The sequence below is a fragment of the Triticum dicoccoides genome, chromosome 7A (genome assembly GCF_002162155.2).
Source record: "Triticum dicoccoides isolate Atlit2015 ecotype Zavitan chromosome 7A, WEW_v2.0, whole genome shotgun sequence".
In the NCBI taxonomy this organism is placed as follows: domain Eukaryota; kingdom Viridiplantae; phylum Streptophyta; class Magnoliopsida; order Poales; family Poaceae; genus Triticum; species Triticum dicoccoides.
Genome location: NC_041392.1, coordinates 90,089,194 through 90,112,530, shown reverse-complemented (window position 1 = coordinate 90,112,530; position 23,337 = coordinate 90,089,194). Strand labels below are relative to the sequence as shown.

The following is a 23,337-nucleotide window of genomic DNA, read 5'->3' as shown; positions in this document are numbered from 1 at the left end:
AGCGCTTTTTTTTTTCTTTCTATTGGACTAAAATTGAATTAAACAGAACTATATTCATGTATAGAACTCAGATCAATTGACATCAATGAATTTACGAATAGGGAGTCCACGTGCCCAACAAATGAACTATTTCCTCCTCCACTTCTACCATTGGTCAGATTATGGGAGGCTCAGATAAAGCTAACCAATGTTGTGAGGGCGATCGGTCGGCTCTAGTTGGCCAAAAGAACATCGGTAATGCTAATTGGCGAACGTTTGCAGGGAAGGAACCCCTGCGAACGCCCTCACAGCCGTTTGGTCAAGACCAAACCATGACAGTTTTGTGAAAAAATGTCTTCTCTAGGAAGGAATTGTTATGGCAGTCTGAAGAAATGTCACCTCCCATGACAGTTTTAGGGAAAAAATACCTTCTCTTAGAGGAAATTGCCATGCTAGTCTGAAGAAATTGTCGCCTCCTTACAACTAAAATCGCCATGAACAACAGTCGTTAGGTAAGTATCTGTAACGCTTGTTTCACTTCGTATTGTCCCGTCAATGGAAAAGGTCAACAAGTTGACTTCTCAGTCATTTTTCCTGTTCATATTCCTGCTGCCGATCAAAGAAAAACTCCCGTTTCACCTTCATCAGAAATGAAACAGGCAAGAAAATATAGGCCAAAAAAATGAAAATGAAGAGAGATATTTCGTCCATGCTTTCTACGGTAACCAACCAGTGGCTCTCAGCGCTCCCAAGCAGCGCCCCCAACCTCCCGAGCTACAAGACAACGAGGGCTCAAGAAAAATCGCGCAAAACTTGCCGTGATCGCACGCGCAGTGAGCAGAGCACTGATCGATGGCGGCCAAGGTGGCGTCCCCGCTCCCGTTCCGCCGCGACCTGCGGGGCCCGCTCGGCCGGCGGTCGCCCAGGAGCGGGCTGCCCGGCGCGCTGGCCGGGCTGGGCTGGAGCGACGGCTCCCGCAGGCTCGTGGCGCCGGCGTGGCCGGCCCGGGCGCGCGGGAGGAGCAACCGATCCAGCGGACGGGGAGCGACCAAGGAAGACGACGAGCGCGCCGAGGAGTCAGGGGATGCGGAGGCCGTGCTGATCATCGACGGGGAGGAGGAGGACGACGGGGAGTTCGGCGACGACGATCTGTCCGGGTTCAGGGGGCTCGTTCTTGATCTCTCCTACAGGTAAAGCCACACTCTTTACTAATCACCATGCTCACTACTCAAGTAAATTTCAGCTGAAAATGGTGATTAGCGTGAGCAACCGAGGTTATAGCGTAGCTTCTGCTCTTTGATTGACATCTTGAAACGGTTCTGAGACCACGCGCAGGCCTGTGAATGTCGTCTGCTGGAAGCGCGCGATCTGCCTGGAGTTCATGGAGAAGGTTAGCTTCTCTGCTGCAATGCAGCCAGCAGTTCGTCCTCATCGCCATCGTCACTCCTCCCAAGTCAACAGCTCAACTGCTGATCAAATTTAATGCAGTGATCGTCTTAGCTATGCAGGCCGATGTCCTGGAGTACTACGATCAGACGGTCTCCTCTCCCAGGGGATCCTTCTACATCCCTGCGGTTCTCAGGGTATGTGGGGTGGTGATCCATCGATTTGTCGGCCACTTAGACCCTGTTTTCCGACGCCGGAAATTGAATTGGAATTTCCCCTGATTCCTGATGGAATTGAACTGTTTTCACTGCTATGTATCATCTTCTTCGTCAGGTTCCACAGCTGCTGCAAGTTGTGAAGAGGAGGAGGGTCAAGCACTGCCTTAGCCGGAAGAACATACTCTTCAGGGATGGATTCAGTTGCCAGTAAGCATTCCCCTGTTTTTTCTTGTAGGGAAGTAGAAGCAGTGTACTGTTGCTAAAGCCAGAACTTCCCTTCATATAACTAGATCTGTATGGATAATCAGGAGTTAATTGGTCGGGCTGTCTGCACTGACTGCAGGTATTGCTCTTCTGAAGATGACCTCACAATCGATCATGTCATCCCGGCCTCGCGTGGCGGCAAATGGGAATGGGAAAACTTGGTATGAATTCTCGCTACTTCTATTACCTCCGTTCAGAATTAACTGTCGCTGAAATGAGCTTATCTTATTACCCTCCCTGAAACCAAGAAGAAGAGTCGGTGGCGAAAACCACGACTTGATTGAGAAGTTATTTTGCCATCTCTGAATTGTTAGGTAACTGCGTGCTCTAGATGCAACTCCAGGAAGGGTAACAAGACGCTGCTGCAAGCAAACATGAAGCTACGCAAGATCCCCAAGGTCTGTGACACTGCTTGCTCTTCTTGGATCTTGAATAATACTGCAATATTTGTGAAGTGCAGTTAATTACCGAACTGTCCCATATTATAAGAAGAGTGATCCTTGCTGAATTGCGCCGCAGGGGCCGAAGGAATTCGACATCATCGCGGTGCCCTTGACGAAATCCGCCTTCAGGACGATCCGGAGGAGGCACGGGCTGCCTGAAGAGTGGCTGCAGTACCTTGCCGGGCCATCTCCATGACCAAGGGAGGACTTCCTTCAGACCATAACCAGTAGCCATCACTCCATCTCCATGTATATATATTACCAGGCTCATCTTCTCCAGCCAAAGATTCATGTCTATCCATCACCAGCTCTGTACATGCCTTGCTACCTTCTGATTTCTAAAAATAAATCTGTACATGTCACTGATTTATCAGTAAGTAAATAAAACAAGAAACCGACTTGAGTGTACATGCCACGTGCAGTTTGCGTGGACCTTGATTTCCTGTCAGAAATAATTGGAACGCTAAGGCCTTGTAAAATGCAAGGTGTTTAGGAGGAGTGCTTAGTAAAATAAACCAAGCTTTTCCTAAGCACAAGTGCTTATCTCTATATGAGGTGTGCTTAATTAAGCATCTACCCTATGCAAATAGGCACCGGTCCTTCTGAAAAATCGGTTTATTTCTCTGAGCATCTCTCCTAAGCATCTTTCATTGTACAACGCCTAAGAATTTACTAATAGTTAGTTGTAGTTTTTTTATTTTCCTCTAAGTGCGAGGCATTCACATAGAGGGCTACTTGTTCATTTTTTGTTTTCTCATTTGATCACATAGAGACCTTGATACCGACTTGAATATTGGTTGTTTGGAATTATGCGGACGTGATGGCTACATTTCATTCTAGTGATGTTTGGAAATATTGGTTAGCCATCACTCCGTCTCCATCTCCGTTTGCATATCTAGTGATGTTTAACCGTGTATTTTGGTCCTGATTAATTTGTGATATTTATGCGCGCTTGTTATATGTTGCGGAATTCCGTTATGAATCATATGAATTTAGGGATCATATATGAGGTACTACGTACACTGCTATGGGCACGGGCGAGAATCGCCGGTCACTGTCCGCGGACTTACAAGGAGGATTAGCTATGTCTTGCCCTAGATGAGCCTGGTCACTCGCCGTCCGGCCGGGCACGCGCGCCGCGCCTGCCCTCGCGCAAAGATCAAACTGATATTGCCTGCGAAAAAGAATTTTTACCTGAGCCGGGAGCTACCGGTGGAGCATCCATCGTTAAACGTTGCTTTGAGATTGATCTGGCTGAAGACTCCACCATACTTTTATTTCTGTCGTTTAGCAATACAAATCTTTTACAAACAAATATACTCCGATGGATAGAGGCCACAGCAGCACCTTTTGTCAAGTTGAGAGCAAATAGGTGCACCACGGCTGCATACAAACACTAAATACATGCACTTTGTTTTCCATGTGACATTTTAAAAGGTTGATAACTTTTGAACTAAATATCTAGTTTTCAAACTCTTTATATTTTTGAATTCAGGGCGACAAGACCTTTAAAACAAGATCAATCTTGGATACATTTTGGCTAGTTTGAATTTAATCGTCTCACTCATTTTAGAAAACGCATTTTAGTCAGTTTCACATTTCACTAGTTTTAGAAAATCTTTCAGTCAGTTTCACATTTCACTAGTTTTAGAAAATCTTTCAGTCAGTTTCACATTTGGCTAGTTTGAATTTAATCGTTTCTCTCATTTCAGAAAACGCATTTTAGTCAGTTTCACATTTCACTAGTTTTAGAAAATCTTTCAGTCAGTTTCACATTTGGCTAGTTTGAATTTAATCATTTCACTCATTTCAGAAAACGCATTTTAGTCAGTTTCACATTTCTCTAGTTTTAGAAGATCTTTCAGTCGGTTTCACGTTTCACTAGTTTCAGAAAATCTTTCAGTCGGTTTCATATTTCACTAGATTCGGAAAACACATTACACGCATTTACAAAAGATAGATTTCACTCATTTTAGAAATTTCACTATATTTAACGTATTTCACACCGAAATATGTGTCATGTGTATGGAAAACAAATTTCACTCGTTTCAAATATTGGTTTCACTCAATTCGAAAAAATATTTCATTTACTCAAGAAACTGATTTCACTCATTTCAGAAAAACTATCAGTTAAAAAACCAATTTCACTTGTTTCAAAAATAGATTTCACTCGTTTCAGAAAACATAGTAGAGTCATTTCACTGTGAATTTATGAAAAATATTGACTTGTATTTCACTCATCAAAAATATCAATTTCAAACACTAAAAAAAAGCAGTTTCATACAAAATATTGGTCATATTTCACTTTTTAAAAATGGCTTATTTCACTCGTTCTAGGAAACACATTACACTCACTCAATTGAAATAGTATATTTCACTTGTTTCAAAAAACTGATTTCAAACATTACAAAATATATTGATTTAACTCATTTCACTAGTTTCACAAAACACATTACACTCACTCAATTGAAATACTCCTATATTTCACTCGTTTCAAAAATTGATTTTAAAACTAATTTCACTCGTTTCAAATACATTACACTTTTGAAATACAAAGTTTCACCCTTTTGTGAAATATATTTCTGAAAGGATTAAAATATGCTTTTTAAGATAACAGATCGGTTCTACGTAAGTTGAAAAATAATTAGTTTCACTCTCTTGGGATATATGAAGCTGGAATAATTAAAATCAGTTTCATAAAAAAGTGAGAAGAATTAGTATTTTGAAAATGAGTGAGATTTGTTTTCTCAAAGAATTGAAATTAGTTTTTGAAATAAATCAAAATGTTTTTTTAAAATTGAAATCTACTTTTAGAAAATATTTCAAATAAGTTTAAAGTGAGAGAGGTTGATTGGTTGGAGAAAATAAACTAACATAGTTTGCACGTCTGAAGTGAGAGGTGCGTCAAGTGTAAGTGAAAAGAGTGACATGCACGTGGGTGGGACCCCAGCTGATCAAATACGATGGAGTCAGATGAACAAAAGAGAGAAATACATGGATACAATTTTTGAGCTGGCAGTATCCTATTGGTGATCCGTCATTCTTTTCTTTGATGGATGTTGTGGTGGTATCAGAGGCAGGTAACGGATGTTAGTGTCAAGCTTAGGGATGTTTCCGCTATCTTTTCAATTTTGTCACGATGGTCCTTGCGTCACTTATACTTTGATCTTTATGATACGAATGAGACACGTATTATCATGAAAAAAAACACTTTGCGGTATTGCCTGCCTGCTCGCCCGTCTCGGGGCTAGGGACGTTCCGTACTGTAGGCGCCTCAAAAGGGGGAAGGAAAACCGCCACCGACGTTTCCATCGCAGGCATCGGTTTGGAGGATGAGCTTAATCAATCCACTCTCCCACTGAACCTGACAGTGATATGTTTCTCTTTGACCAGCAAGCTAGCTACTCCAGCTAGGAGAGGAGTGCCACTGTACCAGCGACTGGTCAAATGGAACACCGAGACGCGTGCACGCGCCCGTCTTGAGCAAACATATCGACATGAGGATCTCCTTTTTTTGTTAGATGACACGGGCATATGTTACGTGATAGACTACACACGAACACTCCTCCGAGCTCTGCAAGTCTGAACGCCAAATGCGGGCTCAAATTGAAGGTGGAATGTGAAAATATTACCAAGAAGAAGAAGAAGAAGAAGAAGCGTGCAGGAGCAGCACGCGCATATCGGCCGATCGTGTCGATCTGCGCCTGCCATTTCCTATACGATTTCCGCACTGACGGATGGAGTAGCGACCTGCGAAAGCCACGTACACCCCGCGCGTGCGTGGGTGCATGCGGCGGCAGAACGGTGTCAGTCGGTCGGAGGAGTGCCGCTGGCAGAAGCCTCTCCTCGGTCGAACGAAGGCGGCGCGCGGACCGGAGGCGCCGGATCAGCAGGCGGCATACGCGCTGCCTGCACTTACGGGGTGCACGCCATGCATGGCTCTGGCTCTGGCTCTCGTCGCAGCAGACGACTATAGTACTACGTTCTCGTCCCGAGGCCGGGGGTTTGTCCGATCTAATTGACGTTGTTCCGAAGCAAATTGACCCGTCAGAATGTCGGATCTACTCCCGTGAAAATGAACAGATCTGATCTTTATCTGGAATTTCAACACAAAATGACCCCAATCTGAAAATACTTCATGAAATGGTCCTCTTTTGCATGACGCCCGGGGTTAGGGCGCCATGCTAGAGTGCATGACGCCCCGGGCTAGGACGTCATGGTAGTGACATGTAGCATGACGCCCCGGCCTAGGGCATCATGCCAAATAGCATGACGCCCTAGCCCGAAGCGAGCATGGCGCCCTAACCACGGGCGTCATGCAAAAGGGGGCATTTCATGAAAAAAAAAATTCATATTAAGGCCATTTTGTGTTGTAGTTTCGGATAAGGGTCAGTTTTGTCCATTTCCCAACCACTTTACATGCATTCAGGCCGATGAACTGACATGCATTATAATACTCCTGACATCTCACTTGGATTCGGCGTTCGATCGCTTCCTTCAGCTTAGGGCTTCGTCCCCGATGGTCGGTTGCCCCTTTGCGGTGGCAGCAAACCAAGCCAACATGCCCGTTACTTAGAAGCATGGCTAAAGATCAACGTTGATGCAGCTTTGCTTTGGGGAATTTATAATGAAGGAAGACGAAGCATGGGAGTTTTTCTTTCTCCCTTTTAGAACACCATGTATGACTATGGTGTCAAAAAAACATCCTACATTATAAGACGGAGAGACTAATTAGTTAAGAAAGAGTAAGCACGCGAGTGATTGTAATAGATGCAAGGGGAAATTTTGTGGCTGCGGGCGCGCAGTAGTTTGCCCTTCGTAGCGGATGTGATGATAGCAGAAGCATATGTCCTCAGAGACAATCTTACTTTGGCTCAGCGTCTTATAGCTTAACCAAATTCGTGATTCAGTCTGATAATGCGTGGAAACCATGGAGGATTGAGCTGATTCGGCTACAGCTGTTGCGGCTGTCTTCTATGATTGCAAATATATGTCCTTGCTTCAGGGTTCTTCTGTATATATAGATTACGAACATTGTCCTAGGGAGTGTAACGAGGTCACACACTTGCCGGCTAGCAATAGTTTTCGAAATTCGGTAGTAACTAAAAGCATCTCCAGCCGTTGGCCCCACAGGCGGCGATTTTACGCGCTGGAACTAAAATCGGCGCGGGGGCTAGTGGGTTCCCAGCCGCTCACCTCAGGGTCACCCCAGACACGGTTTTTTTTTATTTAAAAAAAATCTGAATTCGGTAAAGTTCGGCTAAATTCGGCAAATTGGACAGAAAAGTTCGGCTAAATTCGACAAACCTGACATTAATATTCAACATGTTCGGCGTTACATAAATTATTTTTTTTAAAAGACATCTACGGGACGAACAAGTCGCTGAGCGCGGCGAAGTCACCGTCGTCCTCGTCGTCGGCGGCGGCCTTCTCCTTCTTGATGGCGCGGCCGCCCCTGCTGGACCCCTGCCCGGCGTCTCCAAGGCGGACCTGTGGTGGCGGCGCATCATCGTCGTCGTCGGGGAAGCGTTCGGCCATCGCTAGAGAGGGAAGAGAAGTGGAGGACGGGGGAGATAGCAGAGCTCGGCGGCGCCGGACGGGAGAGAGCAGAGACTCGGCGGCGGCTGGTTTGGGCTCGGGCTCGTGTGGCCATCAGCAAGGAGGAGCGGCAGGTTTTATAGCCCGCGCCGTGTGTACTCATGAGGCATCGCCGCGTCGCCGGTGACGCACCGCCCGTGAGGAATCAATGGCAAGGCTGACCGGCGGCAGCCTTGCCATTGATTCCCCGCGGGGAACCGAGGCGCTCTGGGGAAGACGAGGCGTCGTCTCGCTGACGCGGCTGGCCCGCCACTTTTTCGTGCTAAAACCGTTCGCCCCGTCGCCCCCCAGCACGTTGGGTTCGGCCTGGGTATGCCAGCGCCAGTTTCGGCCCAAACCAATGAAAAACGGATTTCTGGAATGCGACTGGGCCGATTTTTAGGCGCCGGCGCGATAAAAACGTCTGAAAAAAAGCCTGTTGGGGACGCGGCTGGAGATGCTCTAATGTGTCGGATGAGATGATGACTCCATGACCCACCTAGCTTAATCATGCGAACATGCCTCGTCTGATCGTATTTGCAAAAACAAAGTGCTTGTGATCAACGACTGCCAACAAACCACACACGTTCCGTCGTCAATGCCAAGGTTTTTCTACTCTGCTCTGCAGCGATTAGCTTCTTCAATCTTCAAACTAGCGAGTACAGTCGATAATAGATATTACTTGCTAGTGTGTAGACATTACTTGCTAGTGTGTATGCATTCGTGTTCGAAGTATACGACGTGTGTTCCAAAATAAAATGGACATCAGTCTCTTTGGACTGTGATAAGAATTCTCCAGGAGTTTTGGAGGACCCCATGCATCGTTGGGATTTTTTGTATACAAGCTCTCTGGATTGTAGTAGGATTGAGGAGCTCTAAACTAGTGGTGCTAGAGCTTGCTATGAATGTGCACTTTAGTGCCTGAACTTGCAAAATACATTGAACTGGTTTTATAACTTGGCATGAACGTGCATGCATGGTTCAAATGGTGTTTGTATACGTCCGCGAATCTGAGGAGGCTCGCCAGCATGCCATGGGGCCTGCTGTCGGTGCCAAGGGTGCGTGGCCTGGTTTTTTTTTGTGAAAAATCTCTGAAATTGTTTTCTTTCAATAAAGCCCTCAGGGAAAAACTGACAAATTATAAAATAAAAATTAGGTGTATAACTATAAGATAAAAATTACAACTCATGTACTCGATCAAACCAGCAACGTACCAGTCGAGTGCATGCGGCTAGCCACTCGACAATTTCCCATTTGCTGATATTCAATGATTCATAATCTTTATAAACATTTGGCCAAACAAAATAAATAAAGAGAGTTTAATAATCCAGCAAAAACAGCACCAGATCTGTGACCGAACATGGGACCAAAGCTTGTAGACCAGGCACGGATGCCAATCCAACTAATGAGTTGTCATGTATCAAAAGTACAAGTATTTTTTATGACTGTATAACAAACATAATTTCAAAAGAATGCAAAAATCTTCATGTTATTTTAAAAAGAATTCACGTGTTATTTTAAAACATATTCATAAAATTGAAAATATTTATGAAAGATTAAAATGAGATTCCAGTATTATCCATGTGAGTATTTTAAAAAAAATAGTATTATTCATGTCAGGATCCGCAGTTTAATGGCGCACTAGGCTTGTATTTTTTTTTAGAAAACACACAAACTTATATATTATATAAACTTTTCAACACAACATAGTTTTTTGCTAAAGCATGGACACACTGATATACTAAATAAATAGTTTATTAAAAATGTGGAAATTTTAAACTTATATGAGAATTTATTTAAATATATGACATTTCTAAAATTACTGTCATATTTTATTAAATGCGAACATTTTTAAAATTATAAAATATATTCTTAATTCATAATTTTATTATGTGTATTTCTGTTAAATTATTGCATAGGTATTTGATGAAATTATATGAAATTTTTAACGTAATTTGTTTTAAATATATGTACATTGTTTGTAACGCGATAATAATTTATGTATTTTTTTAAAATGAAATGAAAAGGAACAAACCCGCTGAAAATTGAGCCACACTGTGGTTCGTTTTAGCCACATGGGCTCGTCATGATATAAACCTAAATTTATCATTTTGCCATTTGGTGTTGTCGATTGAAGTGGTATGTGCGGCCGCCATATAGCCCCTGGTTGCAGGTTCAAATCAATGGCACTATATTGCTGGAATACATATTTTTAATTTATGTTGTTCAACTTTATGTTTATAAAGTATATGAAATCTTTCTTGACACTAAATTTGAACAGGTTGACTGGCTAGCCACGCACACCTGTAGGTGTGGTTTGAACCCTAGACCAGTTTTAATTATTAATAGATTAATAAATACCACGTGACACATGTGATAAGCAATCCAACCAATTCAAAAATATATAAATACCACGTGATGTATAAAAATGAGATTTGAACTATATATGCACGTTCATGTCAAGTTATGAAACCAGTTTAATGTATTTTACAAGTTTAGGCATCAAAGTGCACATTCATAACAAATTCAAGCGCAGTAGTGATGTATTTACCTCTTTTGAGAATATACCGCGAACCAAATAGGCCTTGGGCCATACAATTTTGTTCAGTGCCGTGCCCACACACATGGTCGCTTCGTCCAAGTCAAGCAAAGTTGTGCGTCGACGCGGCCGGCGTTTGGTCATAGCACGACGGTCGAGCTCGATCTACTCTCTGGTGCCTAGCTAGCTACTTCAAACCTGCTCTACAACGCTCGCTGCTACTCTAGCTCTCGTTTTCTTCCGCCGACGAAAAGAACTCCCGGTTGGCCGGTTGGGATCAACCAACTCCATCTATCTCCATCGTGTGGCTCCCGTCCCCCACTCAACCCAAGCGTCTACAACTGTATTGGACAAATCCGACCCCTCAAACGTTCGCGGACACTGACCGGACACGCGTCATACTTTGCCTTCCACACTCGCGTCTTTTATATTCTAAATCTCAAAACCATGTAATTCATGCAACGCTACGTAAAACACATGATCATAGTGCAGTTCATCGGATTAGCCGGACAAAAGAAACATGATTCATTGGAGTTCAACGGCGGACAGTGTAAATCCATACTACAAAGATAGATAAAATATAAACAGAACAAGGAAGGGCGGAGGAAATCACCATTTCCTATCGGCGCGGTTGTGCCCCTCCTCCGTGCAGGCGTTGGCGTGCGGAGGCGCGTCGTTAGAGTTGAAGGTGGAGCCGTCCGTCATATCCGAGCCGGAGCTGCACCTCATGCCCGACAACCTGCGGAACAGGCGGTCCTGCTCCTTGGCATGGCGGGCCGCCTTCGCCTTCGCCGCCGCCTCCTTTGTTACCTCGCGTTCCGATAACTCCATGGCGAGTCGGAGCGCCTTGGCATTCTTGCGGTGGAGGCGTCACGCATCTGTCTTCGCTGTCGTGAGCGAGCGATGGAGGACAGAAGCGAGGAGCTCTACCTCAGGATTGACGGGCGCGCTCGTGCGCGGACGTCGCTGCCCTCTCCCTCACCCGCTGCCACTCACGCCAGGCTGCTCGTGCTTCCGACTCCGGCGTCCGAGAGCGCGCCGGCCCCGCCGCGGGCACGAGGACCCAGCGGTGGCCGGGCACCACCTCCGAAGCAGAGGGTGCTTGTGGTGGGTGGCGTACCTGGTAGAGTGGAGCAGAGTGGCCGGAGCTGCGCGCCGGGCGGGAAGGGCCGAAGACATCATCGACGGGCGCCGTGCACTGACAAAGTGGATCCGCTGCTGCCGGATCCGCCTTCGTCGACAACCGAACGCCTCAATGCGATGCGGAGGGCGACCTCCTCCACATCGTCGGGATCCGCTTCGCACAGCAGGCTAGACCAGTCTTCATCGAAGCCGGAGTCCCCACCGAAGGCAGCGCTGCTTCGGTCGTCGGCCATTGAATGCGTTTGGAGTGGACGGAGAGGGGAGTGAAGTGAAGTTCAGATTGACTGCTTTTCAGACAGCGGGATTTGTGGGGCAGTTGTGGGCCAGGATGGGCCAAGTCAACGTGACGGGCGCGTCCGAACCGTCCTATATTTGGGCTGGATATTGGGGGTGCCGGTCAACCCGAGCGTTTGACAACGGTTTGAAGAGCCTTCCTGGGTCAAATCTCGTGACCGGGCGGCCTGCCTGGGCGTTTGAAACGGGTTCGGTTGTAGATGCTCAAACGCTACGCTACCGCGGAAGCAGCAGCGCGGGAAGACGGATCGCTCGCGTGCACGTCGGGTAAACAAACACAGGCGCAGAACGTAGCCGCAGCTGCCGGTGCCGCAATCATCGACGGAAGCTACGTGATCGAATCTCATGACGGAGGGAGTACGGAACGAAGGCACCAGGCACGGTAAACGAGCCCTACCACGGACTTCACCGACCAGCCGGCGACCAACCCGCCCAGCCCAACCACCGCGCTTGGCCGCTTGCATGGGAGGGTGCCTCTGCCTGTCATGGAGAAGCCCTAGCGAGACGCAACCGAAATGACTGACACGGTTGGTTTCACGATCCCGCTAGGTAAACATCCCATTTCGACATCATTCACTTCACAACCAATCATGTCTTCCAGAGCAGATTATAACGGCCGTTGTTCAGAGCACGAACTGAAGCTCGGCGCACATTCTCGCCTCCAGCAACAGCAGGATCTGCCGCTCAAAAGCCAACAAGGATCAATCACAAAGACGCCCAAGCAAAGATCGCGATAAGCTCTAGATACAGAATGCGTATGGAAAGATAATATGACCAGATGAAAAGTCCCCAAGAATACGTATGAAAACTAGTCCAGCCAGTGTTCCCAAGAACATGTATCAGATGGTCAAACAAGTTTGCAACTAGGATATCACACGGCATCAGTACTGCAGCTTTCAGTGATTCAGAGAGGTTCAGTAACATGCTGCTCTCTTTCTTTCTGTCAAGGTGGTCTTGTTAAACAACTGATTACAAGGTTAACTTTTTACCTGACAGAACATATATAAATTCCTGCCGTCTATTCCTTTGATCAAAACAGACAGTGCAGGCAACATATGACCAATACAGTCATGAAAAAGTTTAACCAGTACGGAAAAATTTGCAAGTGCACTCACAATCTGGTGGCTTTGGTACGAGTTTAAGGAGCCTTCAAAGATGTGGGTCGGTATACGAAGCCCATGTATGGTGCAACAATTCGATCCTATTTAACATGCTAAACTGACAGTCAGTTTCAAGTTTCTAAATCAAAGACATCTTGTAAGGTGTGCAGCTACACCAAGAAAACAAGGTCCAGGGCTAGCATTCCATATGGTGCTCTGAATAAGTAAACAAAACGATCAAAAGGCCAGCCCTAAGCTATCTTACTATCTTAGAAGAATATATGCATGCAGGACTGGAGCTTTCAACACTAAGTTGAAGGACCAGAGTCCAGCAACAGCAACCTATTTTGTATCCAGTGGTCTAAAGAAAGTTCTCTAACATAACTGTCACATCTACTTGATTCACTCACTTAGATGTGCAATAACTAGGGCACATCTAGATGTGCCCTAGACACACCCCAAAACAACGCACTAAGCTAAACATGTTAACAGATCAAGGGTGATATGCAATTATGCACAGCTTATTTTAAGCTACTATACAGTGCAAAATACGCCCTGACATAACTGTCACATTCCTGCCTTCTAACTTCAGATCAAGCAAATATTGCAAGCACCATTTAATCAAACCATCAAGTACTACCATTGCTACTGCAAAATTAGGTGTTTATCAATTAAAGCACATTCAGTAGGCATGATTGATCAGGAAACGACCATTGCTACTGCAAAATAGGGTGTGTATCAATTAAACGCCAAACCCTAAATCACAGGGACACCACAATTGCAATATCCAGTAATGACAGGTTATATACGCAGCAGCACGATATAAAACAAGAAACACAAGAGCAAGGACAATCTAGCCGCATATGTTGCACATCATGGGCAACGACAAAGAACAAGCAAATTTAAGCCATGAACTCATTACCACAATATCACAGATTCTTCAACTAATCAAAACATGCATACTCATACCACAATATCTCAGATTCTTCAACTAAGCAAAACAATGCATACTTTAACACTTCAGTAGTGTCTCTTCCATCATCATAATCTTGCGTAACAACAAACGAGAGGAAAACTAGCGCAAAGGAAGAGCCTTTTCTTGGCGCGCGCCTACTTCTCGGAGGAGTTGGGGCCGCGCTTCTTGCCGAAGCCGACGACGGCGGTGACGAAGCGGCGGTTGTACTGGATCCTCTTGTGGGCGCGGCCGCGGGGCTGCTTCTTCTTGTCCTGCTTGGCGACCTTGGGCGTCTGCCCGCGGACCTTCCCGGCACGGGCCAGCGATCCGTGAACCTTGCCTGCGCAAACAGCGGCGAGCGAGCGAGCGTCAGGGTCTGAGTAAGCTACGGCGTTGAAAGGGGGTTGAGAGGGGCATGGAGGTGAGGGGGTTACCCATGTCGACGGCGGCGGTGGGGCGGCGGAGAAGGAGGGTTGGAGGCGAGTGCGCGAGGGTTTGCGACGGCGGCGGCGGTTGTGGGGGGAGAAGGGCAACCCTAGGTGGGGGTGGGGGATTTTATATAGCAGGGCTCTTCTGGGTCGGTGCACACCGTAGTGACTTGGGTATTTATTGGGCTATAGGTACTGGGCAAATGGGCCTGGGTACACATTCTGCGTAGTTTGGGCTCCAGTTACAGATAACGTGGATTGCGGGGAGCCGTCGTCTCTTATTCTTTATTCTTTTTTATTAAGTTATGTAATTGGGTTTTATTTTCACGAATAGGCAAAGCTTGCGTATCTTTCATTGATAGAAGGATTGAAAATTTTTATAGGTAGCTTACCAAGCTGACTGCTTGGTATTGATAAAAGGAATTAGAATGGTTACAAAGTTAGGTGCAACACATGACACAAACGCAAAAAGGTGCGAACAGAGACGTATCAACATCCCCAAACTTAATTCCTGCTCGTTCTCGAGTAGCTAAATGATAAAAACAGATTTTTTTTAGTGAAATGCTGTCTAACATGTGCATCGCATATTCTTTTCTTTTATAGCATGGACATTTGGCCTTTTAGATGATTCAAACCAAGGGGGAGACTTGTGTGAGATCTCACATTAGGTGAGATCAATGTGATAAATTTTTTAATCTACACGTTCAAACATTCTTAAAAAAATTGTAGACACACATCAATGGTTGATGTTCAATCTCAAAAAGTTTCAGCTCCTAATTCAACCTACATTAATAGAAACAAAAAAGACAAAGCTGGATGTGAATAGTGTCAAAATACTATTCAACCAAAGCTGCCACTATTCACATCTGAATTTGTCTTTCTTGAATCTCCAAATATACTTTGAGTTTTGAGCTGATTTTTTTTGGAGTTGTAGACATATCCCACATGAATGTTATCAAATAATTTCAGATTTTTTCGAAAGGTCTAAATATGAATTTTTAGGATTGATCTCACGATCTCACCTAATGTGAGATCTCATACAAGTCTTCCCCTTCAAACCAATAGTCTATAATTGACATGAGGACATCAATACTCAAGCATATCAACAAGCAACCATGTCTTTTAAAATATCAACACTAAAGAAAACTATCCCTAGATCATAATGCTCAATCATTGATCCATTCATGAAATACACTCAAATATTAGCTATAATAATAGTGTTTCCTAGTTGGTGCTTTATAAAAGAAGATAGAGACTCAATAAAAATAAAAATCGCATAAAGATAAATAGTGTTGGGGAACGTAGTATTTCAAAATTTTCCTACGATCACACAAGATCTATCTAGGAGAAGCATGGCAACGGGACAGGAGAGTGTGTCCACGTACCCTCGTAAACCGAAAGCAGAAGCGTTAAGTAACGCGGTTGATGTAGTCGAACGTCTTCGCGATCCAACCGATCTAGTACCGAACGCACGGCACCTCCGCGATCTGCACACATTCAGCTCGGTGACGTCCCTCGTACTCTTGATCCAGCTGAGGCCGAGGGAGAGTTTCGTCGGCACGATGGCGTGGTGACGGTGATGATGAAGTTACCGGCGCAGAGCTTTGCCTAAGCACTATGACAATATGATCGAGGTGTGAAACTGTGGAGGGGGCACCGCACACGGCTAAAATATCAACTTGTGTGTCTGTGGGGTGCCCCCTCCCCCGTATATAAAGGAGGGAGGAGGAGGAGGCCGATCTAGGAGGGGCGCGCCTATAGGGGGAGTCCAACTAGGATTCCCAATCCTAGTTGGAGTCCCCTTCCTTTTCCAAGAGGGGAGAGAGGGAAGGAGTAGGAGAGGGAGAAGGAAAGAGAGGGGGCGCCGCACCCTCCCTAGTCCAATTCGGACTTGCCATGGGGGGGGGCGCGACCTGTTGGAAATATGCCCTAGAGGCAATAATAAAAGCATTATTATTATATTTCCTTGTTCATGATAATTGTCTTTATTCATGCTATAATTGTGTTATCCGGAAATCGTAATACATGTGTGAATAATAGACACCAACATGTCCCTAGTAAGCCTCTAGTTGACTAGCTCGTTGATCAACAGATAGTCATGGTTTCCTGACTATGGACATTGGATGTCATTGATAACGAGATCACATCGTTAGGAGAATGATGTGATGGACAAGACCCAATCCTAAACATCGCATAAGATCGTATAGTTCGTTTGCTAGAGTTTTTCCAATGTCAAGTATCCTTTCCTTAGACCATGAGATCGTGTAACTCCCGGATACCGTAGGAGTGCTTTGGGTGTACCAAACGTCACAACGTAACTGGGTGACTATAAAGGTATACTACGGGTATCTCCGAAAGTGTCTGTTGGGTTGACACAGATCGAGACTGGGATTTGTCACTCCGTATGACGGAGAGGTATCACTGGGCCCACTCGGTAATGCATCATCAATATGAGCTCAAAGTGACCAAGTGTCTGGTCACGGGATCATGCATTACGGTACGAGTAAAGTGACTTGCCGGTAACGAGATTGAACGAGGTATTGGGATACCGACGATCGAATCTCGGGCAAGTAGCATACCGATTGACAAAGGGAATTGTATACGGGGTTGCTTGAATCCTCGACATCATGGTTCATCCGATGAGATCATCGAGGAGCATGTGGGAGCAAACATGGGTATCCAGATCCCGCTGTTGGTTATTGACCGGAGAGCGATCTCGGTCATGTCTTCATGTCTCCCGAACCCGTAGGGTCTACACACTTAAGGTTCAGTGACGCTAGGGTTGTAGGGATATGTATATGCAGTAACCCGAATGTTGTTAGGAGTCCCCGATGAGATCCCGAACGTCACGAGGAGTTCCGGAATGGTCCGGAGGTAAAGAATTATATATAGGAAGTGCTATTTCGGCCATCGGGACAAGTTTCGGGGTCACCGGTATTGTACCGGGACCACCGGAAGGGTCCCGGGGGTCCACCGGGTGGGGCCACCTGCCCCGAGGGCCACATGGGCTGTAGGGGGTGCGCCTTGGCCTATATGGGCCAAGGGCACCAGCCCCAAGAGGCCCATGCGCCTAGGGTTCAAGGAAGGGAAGAGTCCCAAAGGGGGAAGGCACCCCCTAGGTGCCTTGGGGAGGAGGGATTCCTCCCTTGGCCGCCGCCCCCCTAGGAGATTGGATCTCCTAGGGCCGGCGCCCCCCCTGGGCTCCCTATATATAGTGGGGGAAAGAGGGCCTCTCACCCCACGCCTTTGGTGCCTCCTTCTCCCTCTCCAACACATCCTCCTCCTCCATAGTGCTTGGCGAAGCCCTGCCGGAGTACTGCAGCTCCATCACCACCACGCTGTCGTGCTACTGCTGGAGCCATCTCCCTCAACCTCTCCTCCCCCCTTGCTGGATCAAGAAGGAGGAGACGTTACGCTAACCGTATGTGTGTTGAACGCGGAGGTGCCGTCCGTTCGGCGCTAGGATCTCCGGTGATTTGGATCACGTCGAGTACGCCTTCCTCATCCCCATTCTTTGAACGCTTCCGCGCGTGATCTACAAAGGTATGTAGATGCAATCCGATCACTCGTTGCTAGATGAACTCCTAGATGGATCTTGGTGAAACCGTAGGAAAATTTTTGTTTTCTGCAACGTTCCCCAACAGTGGCATCATGAGCTAGGTCTATGCGTAGTTCTCTTTGCACGAGTAGAACACAATTTGTTGTGGGCGTAGATGTTGTCAACTTTCTTGCCGCTACTAGTATTATCTTGCTTCAGCGGTATTGTGGGATGAAGCGGCCCGGACCAACCTTACACGTACGCTTACATGAGACCGATTCCACCAACTAACATGCACAAGTTGCATAAGGTGGCTGGCGGGTGTCTGTCTCTCCCACTTTAGTTGGAGCGGATTCGATGAAAAGGGTCCTTATGAAGGGTAAATAGAAGTTGACAAATCACGTTGTGGCTTTCACGTAGGTAAGAAAACGTTCTTGCTAGAACCCTATTTCAGCCACGTAAAACTTGCAACAACAATTAGAGGACGTCTAACTTGTTTTTGCAGCAAGTGCTTTGTGATATGATATGGCCAAAGTTGTGATGAATGATGAATGATATATATGTGATATATGAGATGTTCATGCTATTGTAATAGGAATCACGACTTGCATGTCGATGAGTATGACAACCGGCAAGAGCCGTAGGAGTTGTCTTTATTTTTTGTATGACCTGCGTGTCATTGAGAAACGCCATGTAAATTACTTTACTTTATTGCTAAACGCGTTAGCCGTAGTAGTAGAAGTAATAGTTGGTGAGCAACTTCATGGAGAGACGATGATGGAGATCATGGTGTCATGCCGGTGACAAGATGATCATGGAGCCCCAAGATGGAGATCAAAGGAGCTATGTGATATTGGCCATATCATGTCACTATTATTATTTGATTGCATGTGATGTTTATCATGTTTCTGCATCTTGTTTACTTAGAACGACGGTAGTAAATAAGATGATCCCTCATAATAATTTCAAGAAAGTGTTCCCCCTAACTGTGCACCGTTGCGACAGTTCGTTGTTTCGAAGCACCACGTGATGATCGGGTGTTAGATTCCTACGTTCACATACAACGGGTGTAAGATAGATTTACACATGCAAACACTTAGGTTGACTTGACGAGCCTAGCATGTACAGACATGGCCTCGGAACACAGAAGACCGAAAGGTCGAGCATGAGTCGTATAGAAGATACGATCAACATGAAGATGTTCACCGATGTTGACTAGTCCGTCTCACGTGATGATCGGACACGGCCTAGTTAACTCGGATCATGTTATACTTAGATTACAGGAGGGATGTCTATCTAAGTGGGAGTTCATTGAATAATTTGATTAGATGAACTTAATTATCATGAACTTAGTCTAAAATATTTACAATATGTCTTGTAGATCAAACGGCCAACGTAGTCCTCAACTTCGACGCGTTCCTAGAGAAAACCAAGCCGAAAGATGATGGCAGCAACTACACGGACTGGGTCTGGAACCTGAGGATCATCCTCATAGCTGCCAAGAAAGATTATGTCCTACAAGCACCGCTAGGTGACACACCCGTCCCACAGAACCAAGACGTTATGAACGCTTGGCAGACACGTGCTGATGATTACTTCCTCGTTCAGTGCGGCATGCTTTACAGCTTAGAACCGGGGCTCCAAAAATGTTTTGAGAGACATGGAGCATATGAGATGTTCGAAGAGCTGAAAATGGTTTTCCAAGCTCATGCCCGGGTCGAGAGATATGAAGTCTCCGACAAGTTCTTCAGTTGTAAGATGGAGGAAAATAGTTCTGTCAGTGAGCACATACTCACAATGTCTGGGTTATATAACCGATTGACTCAGCTGGGAGTTAATCTCCCGGATGACGCGGTCATTGACAGAATCCTCCAGTCGCTTCCACCAAGCTACAAGAGCTTTGTGATGAACTTCAATATGCAGGGGATGGAAAAGACCATTCCTGAATTATTTGCAATGCTGAAATCAGCAGAGGTAGAAGTCAAAAAGGAACATCAAGTGTTGATGGTGAATAAAACCACTAAGTTCAAGAAAGGCAAGGGTAAGAAGAACTTCAAGAAGGACGGCAAGGGAGTTGCCGCGCCCGGTAAGCAAGCTGCCGGGAAGAAGCCAAAGAATGGACCCAAGCCCGAGACTGAGTGCTTTTATTGCAAGGGAAGTGGTCACTGGAAGCGGAACTGCCCCAAATACTTAGCGGACAAGAAGGCCGGCAAAACGAAAGGTATATGTGATATACATGTAATTGATGTGTACCTTGCCAGTATTCGTAGTAGCTCCTGGGTATTTGATACCGGTGCGGTTGCTCACATTTGTAACTCAAAACAGGAGCTGCGGAATAAGCGGAGACTGGCGAAGGACGAGGTGACGATGCGCGTCGGGAATGGTTCCAAGGTCAATGTGATCGCCATCAGCACGCTACCTCTACATTTACCTTCGGGATTAGTTTTAAACCTTAATAATTGTTATTTAGTGCCAGCTTTGAGCATGAACATTGTATCAGGATCTCGTTTAATTCGAGATGGCTACTCATTTAAATCCGAGAATAATGGTTGTTCTATTTATATGAGAGATATGTTTTATGGTCATGCTCCGATGGTGAATAGTTTATTCTTAATGAATCTCGAGCGTAATGCTACACATATTCATAGTGTGAGTACCAAAAGATGTAAGGTTGACAATGATAGTCCCACATACTTGTGGCACTGCCGCCTTGGTCACATAGGTGTCAAACGCATGAAGAAGCTCCATGCTGATGGACTTTTAGAGTCTCTTGATTACGAATCATTTGACACGTGCGAACCATGCCTCCTGAGTAAAATGACCAAGACTCCGTTCTCAGGAACAATGGAGCGAGCAACCAACTTATTGGAAATCATACATACTGATGTGTGCGGTCCAATGAGTGTTGAGGCTCGTGGTGGCTATCGTTATGTTCTCACCCTCACGAATGACTTGAGTAGATATGGGTATGTCTACTTGATGAAACACAAGTCTGAGACCTTTGAAAAGTTCAAAGAATTTCAGAGTGAGGTTGAGAATCAACGTGACAGAAAAATCAAGTTCCTGCGATCAGATCGTGGAGGAGAATACTTGAGTCACGAGTTTGGCACACACTTAAGAAAATGTGGAATAGTTTCACAACTCACGCCGCCTGGAACACCTCAGTGTAATGGTGTGTCCGAACGTCGTAATCGCACTCTTTTAGATATGGTGCGATCTATGATGTCTCTTACCGATTTACCGCTATCTTTTTGGGGCTATGCTTTAGAGACTGCCGCATTCACTTTAAATAGGGCTCCGTCGAAATCCGTTGAGACGACACCGTATGAATTATGGTTTGGAAAGAAACCTAAGCTATCGTTTCTAAAAATTTGGGGATGCGATGCTTATGTCAAGAAACTTCAACCTGAAAAGCTCGAACCCAAGTCGGAAAAATGCGTCTTCATAGGATACCCTAAAGAAACTATTGGGTATACCTTCTACCTCAGATTCGAAGGCAAGATCTTTGTTGCCAAGAATGGATCCTTTCTGGAGAAAGAGTTTCTCTCGAAAGAAGTAAGTGGGAGGAAAGTAGAACTTGATGATGTATTACCTCTTGAACCGGAAAATGGCGCAGCTCAAGAAAATGTTCCTGAGGTGCCTGCACCAACTAGAGAGGAAGTTAATGATGATGATCAAGATACTTCTGATCAAGCTCCTACTGAAATTCGAAGGTCCACAAGGACACGTTCCGCACCAGAGTGGTACGGCAACCCTGTCTTGGAAATCATGTTGTTAGACAACGGTGAACCTTCGAACTATGAAGAAGCGATGGCGGGCCCGGATTCCGACAAATGGCTAGAAGCCATGAAATCCGAGATAGGATCCATGTATGAAAATGAAGTATGGACTTTGACTGACTTGCCCGTTGAGCGGCGAGCCATAGAAAATAAATGGATCTTTAAGAAGAAGACAGACGTGGATGGTAATGTGACCATCTATAAAGCTTGGCTTGTCGCTAAGGGTTATCGACAAGTTCAAGGGGTTGACTACGATGAGGCTTTCTCACCGGTAGCGAAGCTGAAGTCCGTCCGAATCATGTTAGCAATTGCCGCATTCTATGATTATGAAATATGGCAAATGGACGTCAAAACGGCATTCCTTAAGGAAGAATTGTATATGATGCAGCCGGAAGGTTTTGTCGATCCTAAGAATGCTAACAAGGTGTGCAAGCTCCAACGCTCGATTTATGGGCTGGTGCAAGCATCTCGGAGTTGGAACATTCGCTTTGATGAGATGATCAAAGCGTTTGGGTTTACGCAGACTTATGGAGAAGCCTGCGTTTACAAGAAAGTGAGTGGGAGCTCTGTAGCATTTCTCATATTATATGTAGATGACATACTTTTGATGGGAAATGATATAGAACTCTTGGAGAGCATTAAGGCCTACTTGAATAAGAGTTTTTCAATGAAGGACCTTGGAGAAGCTGCTTATATATTAGGCATCAAGATCTATAGAGACAGATCAAGACGCCTCATAGGTCTTTCACAAAGCACATACCTTGATAAGATATTGAAGAAGTTCAATATGGATCAGTCTAAGAAGGGGTTCTTGCCTATGTTTCAAGGTGTGAAATTGAGCTCAGCTCAATGTCTGACCACGGCGGAAGATATAGAAGAGATGAGTGTCATCCCCTATGCCTCAGCCATAGGTTCTATTATGTATGCCATGCTGTGTACTAGACCTGATGTAAACCTTGCCGTAAGTTTGGTAGGTAGGTACCAGAGTAATCCCGGCAAGGAACACTGGACAACGGTCAAGAATATCCTGAAGTACCTGAAAAGGACTAAGGAAATGTTTCTCGTCTATGGAGGTGACGAAGAGCTCGTCGTAAAGGGTTACATCGACGCTAGCTTCGACACAGATCTGGATGACTCAAAGTCACAAACCGGATACGTGTATATTTTGAATGGTGGGGCAGTAAGCTGGTGTAGTTGCAAGCAGAACGTCGTGGCGGGATCTACATGTGAAGCGGAATACATGGCAGCCTCGGAGGCAGTGCATGAAGCAATTTGGGTGAAGGAGTTCATCATCGACCTAGGAGTCATACCCAATGCGTCAGGGCCAATCAAACTCTTCTGTGACAACATTGGAGCTATTGCACTTGCCAAGGAGCCCAGGTTTCACAAGAAGACCAGACACATCAAGCGTCGCTTCAACTCCATTCGTGAAAATGTTCAAAATGGAGACATAGATATTTGTAAAGTACATACGGACCTGAATGTAGCAGATCCGTTGACTAAACGTCTCCCTAGAGCAAAACATGATCAACACTAGAATTCCATGGGTGTTCGATTCATCACAATGTAACTAGATTATTGACTCTAGTGCAAGTGGGAGACTGTTGGAAATATGCCCTAGAGGCAATAATAAAAGCATTATTATTATATTTCCTTGTTCATGATAATTGTCTTTATTCATGCTATAATTGTGT

General features: G+C 45.4%; 2 protein-coding genes across 2 annotated transcripts; one reads left to right on the top strand and one right to left on the bottom strand.

Annotated features, from left to right (window-relative positions):
- The first annotated feature begins 748 nt into the window (after window positions 1-748).
- On the top strand, window positions 749-2,705 carry LOC119331199. The gene is made up of 7 exons (XM_037604369.1): window positions 749-1,169; window positions 1,315-1,369; window positions 1,488-1,562; window positions 1,699-1,790; window positions 1,927-2,008; window positions 2,162-2,245; window positions 2,367-2,705. The coding sequence occupies exons 1-7, from the start codon at window positions 832-834 to the stop codon at window positions 2,484-2,486; spliced, it is 846 nt and encodes a 281-aa protein (XP_037460266.1). The 5' UTR covers window positions 749-831; the 3' UTR covers window positions 2,487-2,705.
- Window positions 2,706-13,833: 11,128 nt separating this feature from the next.
- LOC119330535 (40S ribosomal protein S30) lies at window positions 13,834-14,470 on the bottom strand. The gene is made up of 2 exons (XM_037603648.1): window positions 14,333-14,470; window positions 13,834-14,238 (listed from the first exon to the last, which is right to left on the bottom strand). Exons 1-2 carry the CDS (start codon window positions 14,334-14,336, stop codon window positions 14,054-14,056), a joined length of 189 nt encoding a protein of 62 aa, XP_037459545.1. The 5' UTR covers window positions 14,337-14,470; the 3' UTR covers window positions 13,834-14,053.
- Window positions 14,471-23,337: the final 8,867 nt, after the last annotated feature.